Source organism: Ptychodera flava, chromosome 5 (genome assembly GCF_041260155.1).
Source record: "Ptychodera flava strain L36383 chromosome 5, AS_Pfla_20210202, whole genome shotgun sequence".
Taxonomy (NCBI): Eukaryota; Metazoa; Hemichordata; class Enteropneusta; family Ptychoderidae; genus Ptychodera; species Ptychodera flava.
Window position 1 is genome coordinate 13990647 of NC_091932.1, and position 13401 is coordinate 14004047.

General features: G+C 38.1%; 1 protein-coding gene across 1 annotated transcript in view; it reads right to left on the minus strand.

Annotated features, from left to right (window-relative positions):
* LOC139132500 (probable methyltransferase-like protein 24) overlaps positions 1-2278 on the minus strand; it is a 36510-nt gene extending 34232 nt beyond the window's left edge. Inside the window, exons 1-2 of the mRNA XM_070698823.1 lie at positions 2171-2278; positions 1960-2015 (exon numbers count right to left, since the gene is read on the minus strand). Coding sequence (XP_070554924.1) covers positions 1960-2015; positions 2171-2249 — 135 coding nt within the window. The 5' untranslated portion in view covers positions 2250-2278. The remainder of the gene's footprint in view (positions 1-1959; positions 2016-2170) is intronic.
* Positions 2279-13401: the final 11123 nt, after the last annotated feature.

Sequence of the window (13401 nt, forward strand, 5' to 3'; positions counted from 1 at the left end):
ACCCCGTTGGGGGGTGCAAACGAGAATTCCGAGTACAGGTATCACGTCAAGCGAAGGACCTTTCATAGGTCTTCTTGTTATGTGGGATTATCTCATTTGAAAGAGGATTCAGGCCTACCCGGCAAAGGGAGGTACAACAACAAAGTTTGCGTAGCACCGGTAGGCCTACACTAGCTAGCCGTTGGATCTCTGCCATGACCACAGGCGACCCAAGTATTACTGAGTTTTTCACACTGTTTTCTCTATCATTTTCTCTTCTTTCTTCATGCTCTGAATGATCGAATAAATAAAGTAAATGGTTTATATAACCTAACCTAACCTAACCTGTGACTCTTTATTTATTTTACACTCCATTACAAGGACGTATATATCTCTCATACACACATGCTGTAATTAATAAGTCAACACAACTAATTATGCTAATCCGTGGACTTATCAGGGATTTTACGGGTTGGTCAACATCGCGAAAGATAGGAATGCATCACTATCTTTCCGATGTTGACCAACCTCTGATAAGTCCACGGATTAGCATAATTAGTTGTGTTGACTAATTAATTACAGCATGTGTGTATGAGAGATATACGTCCTTGTAATGGAGTGTAAAATAAATAAAGAGTCACAGGTTAGGTTAGGTTAGGTTATATAAACCATTTATTTTATTTATTCCGATCATTCAGAGCATGAAGAAAGAAGAGAAAACAGTGTGAAAAACTCAGTAATACTTGGGTCGCCTGTGGCCTTACATGAGTTTACAGACAGAAATACACCACTGAAGTTCGTTTCCGATCTTAATATTTAACTATTGCGTGATGTTGAGTCTTACAAAGGCGTTAGCAAAGTGAGGGACCGCTCCCATCTCACTCCGATTGAAGTTGAAGAGAGTTATGTTTACAAACATTTATGTTTATCAACAAAAAAATCGCGCACGCGCAGCGCGACGACCACTGCGCTTTAAGCTTTTGCTTAAACTTTCCGCAAGTTGCCTATCAACATTCTCTTAAAAAGGAATAAAAATCATGTGCCACTGTAAATGTTGATACCAGAGAAGCAGTTTACTGAAATATTCAATTCAAAATGGCCGCCATTCCTGTGGTAACTCTATTAGAAAAATTCGAGAAAACAATCGATTTTCACAAAAAATTAGCCGATGACAACTGTAGTTATTCAGTGAGCTCTAAATAAATTGGCACCAGCAAGTGATAGACGAATAAAATATTCCGAAAGTTTGATAGTGCAATATCTCTTCCTGAGGCATTTTGCCTTAAACGCCGCTGTTTTCAGCCCCTTCTTTCTAGAGTCTATGCACATACCAAACGACCACATTATCAAGATCCCATGCAACACCATTACCCGATTACATAGGAAGGAGTTTGATACAAAATTGTTGAAGTGCATCTACAACGGGTGTATTCTGAAGGAGTTTGCGGCAACATAGCCATTAAGTACGGGGGAACCGACCTTGCAAAATGTTCTACAACCTTGTCGATATATCTCCCGTACCAAATTTTTACAAGTTTACGGACAATAAGCGTCTCTGCTTTCATCGCGGTAACTTCAAAACTTCTATCAATGTCACCGTATTTTCCTCGTTTCACAATTTTAATGTTTCATTCGTCCTGGGTTAGTATAAAATACTATTGTTGCATGTGTATATCGAACATTTAACTTACTATCAGAAAGTCTACTTCCCCAAATTTACGGTACCATTTCTAAGTATAATAGAAGTGCAAATTGTCAAGTTTTTAATCTCAAGAGTTACCTTAGATTCGCAACATTGAGACTTTGTTGTCATGTTGCTGGTTAGCTCAATAGTGTCACTGCTTTTAAGATATTTGTTAGACTTACATTTACAGTTATAAGCTCAAAAATATCACACAGGTTTTTAGATAAAAGTCCGTATTGCATGTACAGTTAATACAAAAAAATAATGACACAGAAGGAAAATTTACATTGTCTTACCATTGCTTGTTTGAACCCCGATATCACACCTTGTAGTCTCCTATATTCCTTATCATCTGAAAAGAATATTTGTCGTAGATCATGTTGATGCAAATATGAAAACTAGTTTAAAAAGTACCGAATCTTATAAAATCAAACCATAAAATAAAAAGGAATATATGGGAATGTTATACTAATCATTCTAAATATGTAGAATTAGTTAGTTACTCACTTAGATATAGCAGAATGCTGAAAACAGCGCTTATCACAACCAGAGTAATAACCACGTTCTTGCATCGTCCGACCATCATAATGATTTAGCTATTCTGTTCAACTGTTGAGGTTTTCAGTCGATTACAACAATTTGGCATTGCACGTGCGGATTATATGTGTGTAATATGTTTGGGTTGGCCCACTTGCAGCAATCGCATCTGTTACCGCCTTTGAATATTAAATCTGCTTATGGAAGATCATTGAGACCCCAAACCTGTAGGCTTTTTGTCTCATTTTCTGACTCATTAAAAAGCTATAGGTTTTTATTTCATCTTTTTATTTTAGGCCTTTCGTTTGCTTGTTTTTATGTTCTTTGGACTCACCACATCCAATCAACCATCTCTAAATATCAAGACGGAAATATATACACGAGTAGCGAGAGCTCCGACACATAGCAAGATAACGCACAACGATGTATTCATTATTCGAATTTCAAATCCTACATACATAAACATTTTCTACATTTCGTAGTAATCCGTGACATTTGGCAGCCAAAAGATATGTCTACGTTAAAAAGATCCGTCGATATATCGGTATTTCGTCAGTAAGGTTGGCGAAAACCTAGGCTAGCGAAAGTTTTTTTAATGTAATTGTTAACTGTTCTGTTGTTATGTTATAAATGCGCCAGTGCTGGAATATCATGTTCAGCCTTACAGTGGTTTTGTTTGTATGTGACAGGCCTCGTATATTCAATAACATCGCAAGATGCTGCTGTATGATTTAGTGCCCCACAAGGTTCTGTCCCAGGACATATACTTTCCACTCTTTACACACCTTTTCTTGATGAAATTATTTCTTCCCAAAGCCTTGCTTATGCTATATGCCGACGATTCTCAGAATTGTAATAGTCAAGACGATGGCAAGTTGGAACATGAACTATACATACATAATCTTCGTCAGTGGATTAGGTCAAACATGCTCATCCCGAATGATGAAAAGGCTGATTCGAGGTAGTTCACCTTTTCATTGTGTTTCAAAAGACATGTGACTTAACTTGACAGTCACAAGATTGGTAGGTTCGATTTCAGCCCGTCCACAAAAGTAAAAGATCTTCAAGTTGGTGTTCTGCTCAATTTGGATGGTTTTATTGTAACTCTTATACATATTATTTGTCAATCTGTATTTTTTCAAACTGTACGAGATCTGTAATGTTCGTTTTATTTTCATGGACCACAGAAAATTTAGCAAATGCCTTTTTTCACCTAACGGCTGGACTGTTGTAATAGCCTTATGCATAGGATTCCTCGTTACCAGCCAGTTTTATTCCGACTTCATTTGTTACCAGTGAAAGAGAGAAGTAAATTAAAATTTGGTTCTGTTTTTTTTGCAGCGAATGTCCACAAAATATGCAATCATTAATAACTACAAATATTCTTGGGCGTGCTTTCCGCTCACCTAACAAAGCTTTTCTTACTACGTGTGACACCAGGGGTACTAAAATTAACAATGGTTATTGAGAATTTTCAGTTGCTGCTAAATTGTGTAGTGGAATGACTTTTTAAATTCTCACTGTCTTGCCTGGCCTTATGAGTCTTATAAGGGCCGTCTTAATCCCCAACTTTTTAAGCAGTGTTATAGTACTTATCTGGAATTTTATCACTATAATTGAAATGTCAAGAGCACTGAGACGCAGTGTGGTGGGCTATTTCAGAAAATAAATATCTTTATGTCAGGAATAGATGATGGTGACTGGGAAAAGGAAAACATTTGTGTGTAATCCAGTTGCTTTCTAATGCAACTGTAGTGTCGATGCTGAGACACTGTTTACACGGCCACAGGCTGATCTGAAAGTCTGCACAAGGACAGATATGGATCTAGAATGGCTATCAGTCGACGATAGTTACATCACTCCATCATGGTGACGTTTACCGTAAAATATCAGCGGGGATATTTTACGGCAGATGCCGAGATAAGCGATAACAGTCATCCGTTTTAGAGTGTTTTCGAACTACATTTGATAGTACAAAAAGTATACAAACAAAATATCTATCACTCACTGCCTACGATGCGATTCTGCCTCTCGCACGGTACGATCTACCTCCTTACAAGTAGTGGGCGCGTGGCTTGACAGCGATGTCGCCTGCGCAACACCTACATGACAACTCAGTGTAAACAAACAAAATGGCTGCCTCTGTCCGCTCCGTACGACGATCAAGCGCAAAGAAATCGGGAGAAATTTAAAGCAGACCAAAGTTTTTAAGAGGTTACTATCGTAAAAACAAATTTCGCCATAAAAAGTTCTTCGCGTGCGATTTTTTTTAGTCTCGGTATCATTTTTATGGCATTCATTGAGATGTGGAGGATTTATCATCTTCAGGTGTGTAAAGTTGACTTTTGCGTATAGTTTATGAATGAAGCCTGTTTACACAAAAGTTTTCATATTCATGCACATGTAAGGCTTTTGCTATATTATAGACATTGGGTTTGAAATTAATCTGTTATTTAAGCAATAATGCCAGTTCCTTGCGTCGCATATAATCACTTATACTGCTTCAGACGTACAAATGACACTCATGCTGATACCACACTGGAACAGGCGATATTGCGTAATAACCTTATATGTACAAATTTCACTGATTCTCCGGGGACACTTTAAATGCAAATACGTACTATACAATGGTGGTATAGCTAAAGCAAACGCCTCCATCCGTGTCGACCCTATCGCACGTATTGAATAAATTGAAAAATGTCTCGCTCTCTGGATGTCCTCAAAGATATACTGATAGTTCGTGATAGTAAAAAAATAAGATAAAACGCCATCGACGGAAAGGTAATTTCACGACTACATAATATCAAAAGAATTCGTGTTCTTCAGACTAGAGTGTGGTGCTTCGCCCACATCACATTACAGGCAAGAGTACATCCATGGAAGCACAACAACCGGGAGTAAATACCACAGCTGTGACAGTCTTGCTACGTACATGAGAGATGCAGGTATTTGTGAAATATTTTTTGTCATTCGTAGTGCATTGTTAGCTTTTACATTTCAGAATTTTAAAAATTGAAACATAAAAGGTTAGGAATGAGGAAAAAACGGTTTCCCTTATGTAGTCTTATCTTATTTAATTTTTGAAGAGACAAATCGAAGTCAAAGCTGCATTTCAAGCGGTTGTTTGAAGGGCTGATGGACTTAAATTTAGCAACCATACTTACAGAACTCTTCCTCATCACCATCAGTATACCAGATGTGCTCACTATTGACTCTAAAAATGTTAATGAGTATAGCACAAATATATCACCGGGTACTAAGCTGACAAAACGACCGCTGTAAGAGACTTAGTCAAAATTTATTAAGATGAAATGAGCATCAGTGACAGATATAGAGATTATCAATTTTTTACCATTCGTTTTTGATTGACCACTTGTAGGAGCCTATTTTGAAGTTCTTGGAGTGAGAAAAAATATTTTTCGTTTTAGGTTTTCGAAAATCCAAAATTTTTACTTTCTCCTTAGAGTGAATACAGGGATGGGGCCTTTTGAATTTCAAATATCGGTAGTTATATTATAGCTTTGTCAATACCAGTGAATTTTGTGACGTCATATCCATACATTATTACTGATAATGTATTCCATTATTCAGCATTGCGGTCCCACAGCGAGCAAGTTTTTTTTTTGGAAAACGAAAATAGGACTGCGCATTTAAAAGGAGGGAAAATATCGGACACACAATAATAATACACAGAACTATAAATCTTGATAATGGTGCACAATATTGATAATAATGTCTTACTGTACGATTTATCACATTTTTTTGAGTCCTCATGCACGCACTTGCCATCTGTCTGGCTGCTGGCGCTCAGCATGCAGTCCCCGTCCGATACGCTGGTTGTACTACTACGTTTGTTTACAACATGGTTCGCTTCGTTGCCGTATAGGTGAAACAGAACTCAGTACGTTTGCAAACTCCTAGACGATACTGGGTTTGACACATGGCATATTATGTATGTCGGTGGCCATGTAAACGATTCAAGCGTGAAAGGCTACTCGAACCAGCCGTAAACGGGCCAACAACGGCAGCGTGCTGTCATCAACCTTGACCGGAAGTGTCTACGGATATACTACGGAGCCATTCAAAGTCTCGGGCCAAGGTCAGCTACTACCAACAATCATGACGACCGTGAACTCTCCGTTGATCTAACATCTCGGCCACCTAATTCTGATGCACTGACTGTAATCGGAGACAATTTTCATTCATCGTTTTTTTTCTCCATGTCTGTGATTTTACATTGCCTTGTTCTCGATATCGCGAAGGTACCGAAACCCTTCAGTATGTTTATCAACTGTACCTTTCAAGCACCCGTTTACGTCAAGTTCTGTCGTTTGCCGAAATAAAATAGCTCTTCTCAAGAAGCCATCAAAAATTAAATTTATAGACACAATTATTATTGAAATATAAACATTTGAATAACAATGTTGAACTCTGCTGATATCGTTTGCAATGAATGCTGTACTACTAGCGACGTAATAATGATCGTATTGATCAGCTGATACTATGGCATGCAGCTCGCTGATCATACTGATGTCGATGCATGAACATTCTGTTTTCTTCATCTCTGGCATTTCACCGTGTCGACATTTTGAATGGCATGATATTTAAAGGTAATGTTTCAAGCTTGATATAGACGGTAGAGATGCATTTACTTTTCATTTCCTTCGAAAATACATCGTTTTTCAAGTCATAACAAACGGTGAAAGTGCTGGTCATTTTTTGTCCTGAACGTGCGTGTTCAGTGCAGTGCACTGTGCAGTGTGGAGTGCATGTAATGTGCACAGAGTTAGGGCCGATCATGCTGGACGACGCTCACTGGCTTCAAACTCAGTTTAAATTTCCTTTTTTATTCGTTTTATACAACTACAAATTCACTGGCATTGCCAAAACTACAAAATAATAGCAATAATGCACCCCCTCCCGGCCCATAATGGACTCAAGCAAACTTTGCACTCCATAATGTACTCGGCTTCGCCTCGTACATTATGTCGTGCAAAGTTTGCTTTCGTCTATTATGGGCGGGAGGGGTGCATTATTGCTTAAATATTATGTTTTCTGTTTTTCTACAATGAAACGTTGCACAGCACTGTGACCCCTTAGAATTTTATCTTGATTTGGTGAGAGAATCGTTGAAAGTTTCAATAAACATTTATTTGACTTTCGAAGCGCACACTACCTTAAATTAAGCGTACAACCTAAATATACTTTTACAAGACAAATTACAGAGAACAAAATTGCCCTTCTATCTAAACGCAACAGTCCCGGAGATGTGGATTCTGCCTATTCCCATCCATTCTGCCGGATCGTAAAATTAAACCTGTAGCAATCGGTCGCTTTTGAAGAGTAATTAGAATTAAAAACACGAGTTGTTCAAATCAATTTCAAAAGATTTCAAAAGACTATATGATGAATGGGAAACACATTTTTTTCACCATTTTATCCTACCCTGCGGATTGGATGCACAGATGGCTAGCAACTAAATTTTAATTTTGGGTGTGTGAAAAAATACTCACCATTCCCCGAATCAATAGCCCAAATGTTTAAACTTTCCTGACTATAATGGTGAGCGTAAAATAAAATGTCCCTTTATATGACAAACTGATGAAAATAAAATTCTCCAAGCTTCTATCTGAACGCCCCAGTTATAGGTCTATCGGTTATGCCCCTTAAATGTTCATTCGGCTTGATCGTAAAATGAACCTGTTGCGACATGAAGCTTTTGAAGATTACATAAGCAGATAAAGACGGGACATTCAAATCTACTTAGAAAAACGTGCTGCCAGACGCTACCCAAATGTAGGAAACAATGATATACGTTTGATGTAGGAACACTATTTTAATTTAATTTTCTGATTCTGCTTTTACTTGAATTACGGATGAAATGCACAAGCGACCAGCACCTATGATAAAACAAATACCTAAAAACGACAAAGTAAACGGCATAATGCTAAAATAATCAATGCCACCTCAAAACACCAAATAGGGGATAGGGGTAAAGTGATATTATGTAATTGTTTGACAAGCTCTAGCAAACATTCTGCCGTTCGCACGGTACGGTCTACCCCCGAACAGGTAGTGAGTGCCTGGCTTGACAGCGATGTCACGAGCGCGACATCTGTTGATATGGCACCTCCCAGTTTAAGAAAACAAAATGGCCGCCGCTCTCCACTCCATACGACGATCGAGCGCTATCGAAATAGGGAGATTAAGGTAGTTTGAAGAGGTTCCTATCGTAATAACATATGGCACCATAATTTATTCTTCCCGAGCGACTACTTTTGAGTCTCGGTATCATTTTTATGGTGTTCACTGAGATACGGAGGATATTTGTCAACTTCAAGTGTATTGTTGACTTTTGCGCAGGCCTATAGTTTATGAATGAAGCCTGTTTACACATGTTTCCGTATTTACTAGGAATAAAGTGAAGCGTAAAAATAAGATTTTTGCTATCATTTGTTAAATTATTGGCATGGGTATAAGATAAATCGTGTCACTTTTGGTGCGTTTGACATTAGACGAAGTCGAGTGTCTGACGCAGTGTTGCCGTCGCTTCTTTAAATGTACGGTTGACAACTTAACCATATTGTTGACACAATTTATTGTTTTTTCTTTAGTGTCAATTTGAATACCGGCCGGGTATCATTGTCAATTTCAGTAAACATATTGTCCTTACTTAATAAAAGGTAAAGTTATTGGTAGTTTTCAAGTCTCCTTTAATCGATCAACCTGCATTTGTATGTTAATGAACACATTGGCGATAATACTTGAGTTAATAAAAGAAACACCAGTGATGAAACTTTAGTTGATCAAAGGAAGAGCTTCCACGTTTAACCGACTATAATTGTTTGTATTCCCGCCCATCTGGTAGAATTTTCATTATGGAATTAATATTATTATATACCTTTAAAGACTTTTACCTGAAACTTACAATTATCGTAACAGCAGCACTAATGACACTTATGTTGATAAGATTCAGGAACAGGCGATATTTGGTATATCATACCAGTATATTGATGGCGCAAAAACAAAGATCTGATCGGTCGAGACGTGAAAAGAACCGTAGTATATTCGAGATATACCACAACTAGCACACGCGAACTGATAGTAATAAAATTACCCAAGCCTCTATCTAAACGCCCCAGTTATATGGCTCTGTCGATTCCGCCCTTTCCCTCATAAATTCATTCTGTCGGATCGTAAAATGAACCAATTGCAACCTGCCACTATTGAAGATTTAACAGAATTAACGAAGACGAGACATTCCAATCTACTTAGAAAAAAACGTCCTGCCCAGACGCTACCAACGTGTAGGAATCGATAATATTATGTTAGATGTAGGGACACTTTTTAATTTTATTTTGTTTGATTCGGCTTTTACTTAAGTTATAGATAAAATGCACAAGTAGCAAGCACCTGTAATAAAATAAGCATATAAAAACGACAAAATAAAAGGTATTTTGGTGAAATTAATGCAGCCGTAAAACACACACAAAAAGAGATAAAGTGATATCAAGAAATGAAATATAAACAGCTAAAATACAGACAAAACAAGCATATTAAGCAGGCTAACGTTGGTACAGTTCATATTCTCTAGATACATTGTCCAACGAGTTGTTATTTTCATGATATTACTTTCAAGCTGAATAAGTTTGTGAGAATGCACTAATTGAGATGTGTGATACACTTATTATTAACTACCCGCTGGGACTGTATATGCAATTTTGAACCACATAAAGAGTACAATGCGATTAAATGTTTGCTCAAATATTAAATCGCAGCCCCATGCGGAAAAGCATAAAAATGTTGATACAGTGCATATTTTCACTAAAATGTTCAAATAAACTGTCCAATGAATTGAACGCATAGGGGTGAATGTTTTCAACTGTGAAGTTGTCTGTTCTGTTACCTATGTGATATTACCAATTTTTTAAAATGGCGGGAAATCAAAACGACCGTTAAAATTTAAATTTACTTATCAAATGTTCCTCAAAGGAACTTTTTCCTACTGAAGAGAAAGCTCATATCCCTTCGTAGGCTAGAATTCCGAGATAACCAGGAGAGAATCGGAAGATATTTTATGGTTAGAATCTTAACGCTGGCATGTATTACACGAGTTGACGTTTGTCGACAAATTGTATAACATTAACTGGGTTAACCACATAATGTAAAGTGAATGAGGACGCTAATCACCAGTGAGCTCACACGTACACCGCGCATAGAACAATATCTAGAGTAACGCATCTTGCTCACAACTGTAGTTTACGTCATATTAACATATTTTCCCTCTTTGATACGTCTTTCTTAAAGCTGTTACCGTCCAGAACACGTTACTGCCGAAAATCCAAGTACTGCGTTTTTTCTGATGTCTTTCATGTTTGTCGACACCCAATAAAGTCCCGCAATCAAAATTATTACGGCCGAAAACCAAAATGTATTACCATGTCTGATAATATCTAACTTGTGAACCCATGCCAATCAAATTACAACCGAAAAACCAAAAATATTGTCTTTTTGATAACGTTTTAGATGTTTGTCAACACCTAACGAAGCCCGACATTCAAAATTGTTCCCGCTCCGAACTAACCGCAACCCAAACTTATAATTAAAGCCCCAGTATTTGTAACTTTTAACCTTTTTTTATGTTCGAAATTACATGTTATTCTCTTACATCCATCGTGAAATGTTGTTCAGTAAAGAAATAAGCCAAACTTGTGCTCCTGTAGCGACATACAAACGCTAAATATTGTCCGATCGAGTTGGATTGCCGCGCGGGTTTGTTGACAACTTGTAGGCTGTGCACGTGACCGAGAACGCCGATACTGATGACATCAACGAGCCTGCAACATTCCTGGGGCCTTGCCATATATGCCACGCCACACTGCCTGTAATCGCCCATGGTCGTCGGCTGAATTACCTGCGAATGGTTTTATTTTGTTCTTCTCTGTTCAAATACGTACTGCTACTGCAGTGTTTCAGAGGATACAGAACTTTGGCAGAGGAGGCTGATATTCTATTCTGGTATTGTGTGCGTCATATATGGATTATTCAAACTGCAGTCGGCAGTGCATCGATGCGCAACCTGCAGTTGGTCACTCAGAACTCCGGGTACCGATGTAAACTCAAAACGACACTTGGCTCACTTCTATCGGCAAATAACTATCGAAATTGAATAACTTGAAGTAATAAATTCAGCTGGTTGTTGCTTTAGCGGCAAGGTGATTGCAAAATCGATGCAACATATTTTGGCAATGTATAGCAGGCTATTGAATGCAGTGAACGCGATGGCCTTGGCAGCAAGTAAGGGAATCCTCAGTATTTACGTTATGGGTGTCATCCAAAATTTGAAAGCTATAAGGGGGTGCTCAAAATGTTTTTTCTTTGTCTTACTCTGTCCTCAATGACATAATGATTAGTTGATAATATATATTTTACTCTGATACATATTAAATAAAAAGAAAATAAATACTTTAACAGAACAAATAAATATCAACTAGATGAAGCAAGGCAAAAAACTACAAGTAGCTGCTACTACTAGCAATACTTATTATGAAAGAGAAGATAGTGACGATGAGAATGATACCGTTGTTCATGTACTCAATGGCACCAGCGACAGTAAAGATGAGGATCGACAGTGGTGATGATGATGTCACACAGTAGTTTTCTGCAGTCGTTACCAGAGGTGGAAGGAGAGGCTGGGTCATGGAGAAATGTTCTCGACAGATATCATTATAAGTGCACAGGATCTAGGACAAAACTGAACTGTTGTGAATTCATCCTTTGTATTATCATAGAAATGTATATTTTAATTGACTTGAGTTCAACAACCATTTGGACATTTAACCATACCATAATGACATGCTACCCATCCAAATTTAACAATACTATATGATCGGAGACTGCTTATTAGGTGAGCTTTTATATCTACATATTGTTACATGGGCTCAGGTAAACCAAAATTTCTGTTAGAGAGGGGGTTACGCAAAGTCATCATGGTTAAGTGGGGTGTGACTCAAAATTTCGGAGTTTCTAATGTAATTCCTCCGACCCCAGGTCGTAAATAATGACGGCTCCCTAAACAGCTGTGAACGCCTGAGTCAGAACAATCGGGACCAGTATAAGCACGGCTGTATCTCAGCGTAAATTTAAAAAAAAACAATGCAGCTACTGCTAAGAAATTTACGGACTCTTGGCTTTTGATGCATCATTTCTGAGCTTTTATACTGGTAAAAAGGCATTCTGAATACAACGGTAAATTTCCTCCCAAACGTGAAAGGCAAACATGCGGGCATTCTGCAATGGACGCTGTCAACTTTACCTTGCTGCAGGCCCCACGCCAATCTCGGCCCGGCCCCGCTGCACTTGTACAGCCTTACAGGACTAGTAGCGGCCAAACACAAAAAACAACGCCGCAGTGTAAAATCCGTAGGTCAGAACCATTGATCATAAATTTTCAGAACCAGTGATGTTTAAAAGTTTTGTATTGATCACTTCATTTAGGTTTATGTGAATGACTTTCTCATCGAGCTGCGTCTATAATTGTCCCGGGCACTGTCCATGCAAATTTGGGGCCTGCCTTAGCTCCCTCCGATCGTCTGTAGACTACAGCAAAATCACAGTCCTAAGCAAATTGTACAGTTGTGAAAGTCAGATATGCATGAGTATCATGAATTTTATACAAAAATATGTAAACAACAGAATCAAACAAGTGCTTATTTGCTGTCGGCCGGGTGCGCAGGGGACGACTTTGCAGCGAGGCCGGAATCTCACTTGTTCGAACTTGTACCTGGAGCTCCATCGATCGCAGCAAGCCGGTAATTGGACTACGGTAGTCCTTGTGAGGATTAGATACCTGTTACGTTCGATATTATTTGGAAATACTTTTAAATTTACTAAGTAAGACTCTTTGTACTGCATTCAAGAATATAATTTGTTCCTTTCTGAGCGTTTTCAATAACGACAACAATATGCTAAGTTGATGGGCTGTGTTGCCTATCCAGTGTGCAGCGTAGCCTGGCCGTACACAAAACTTTATTTGAGTAGACGGAGCAGAATCAGTCCCGTCATTTATTTCCAACAAAATTTTTATTATACTCCATAATGGAAGAAACGACTAGTTCAATGATTACAATGGTGAAGTGTTGAATTTTTATTCATATATGTTTTTCTCTCTCAATTCATTCAGCAAACTTGATCTCTGTACC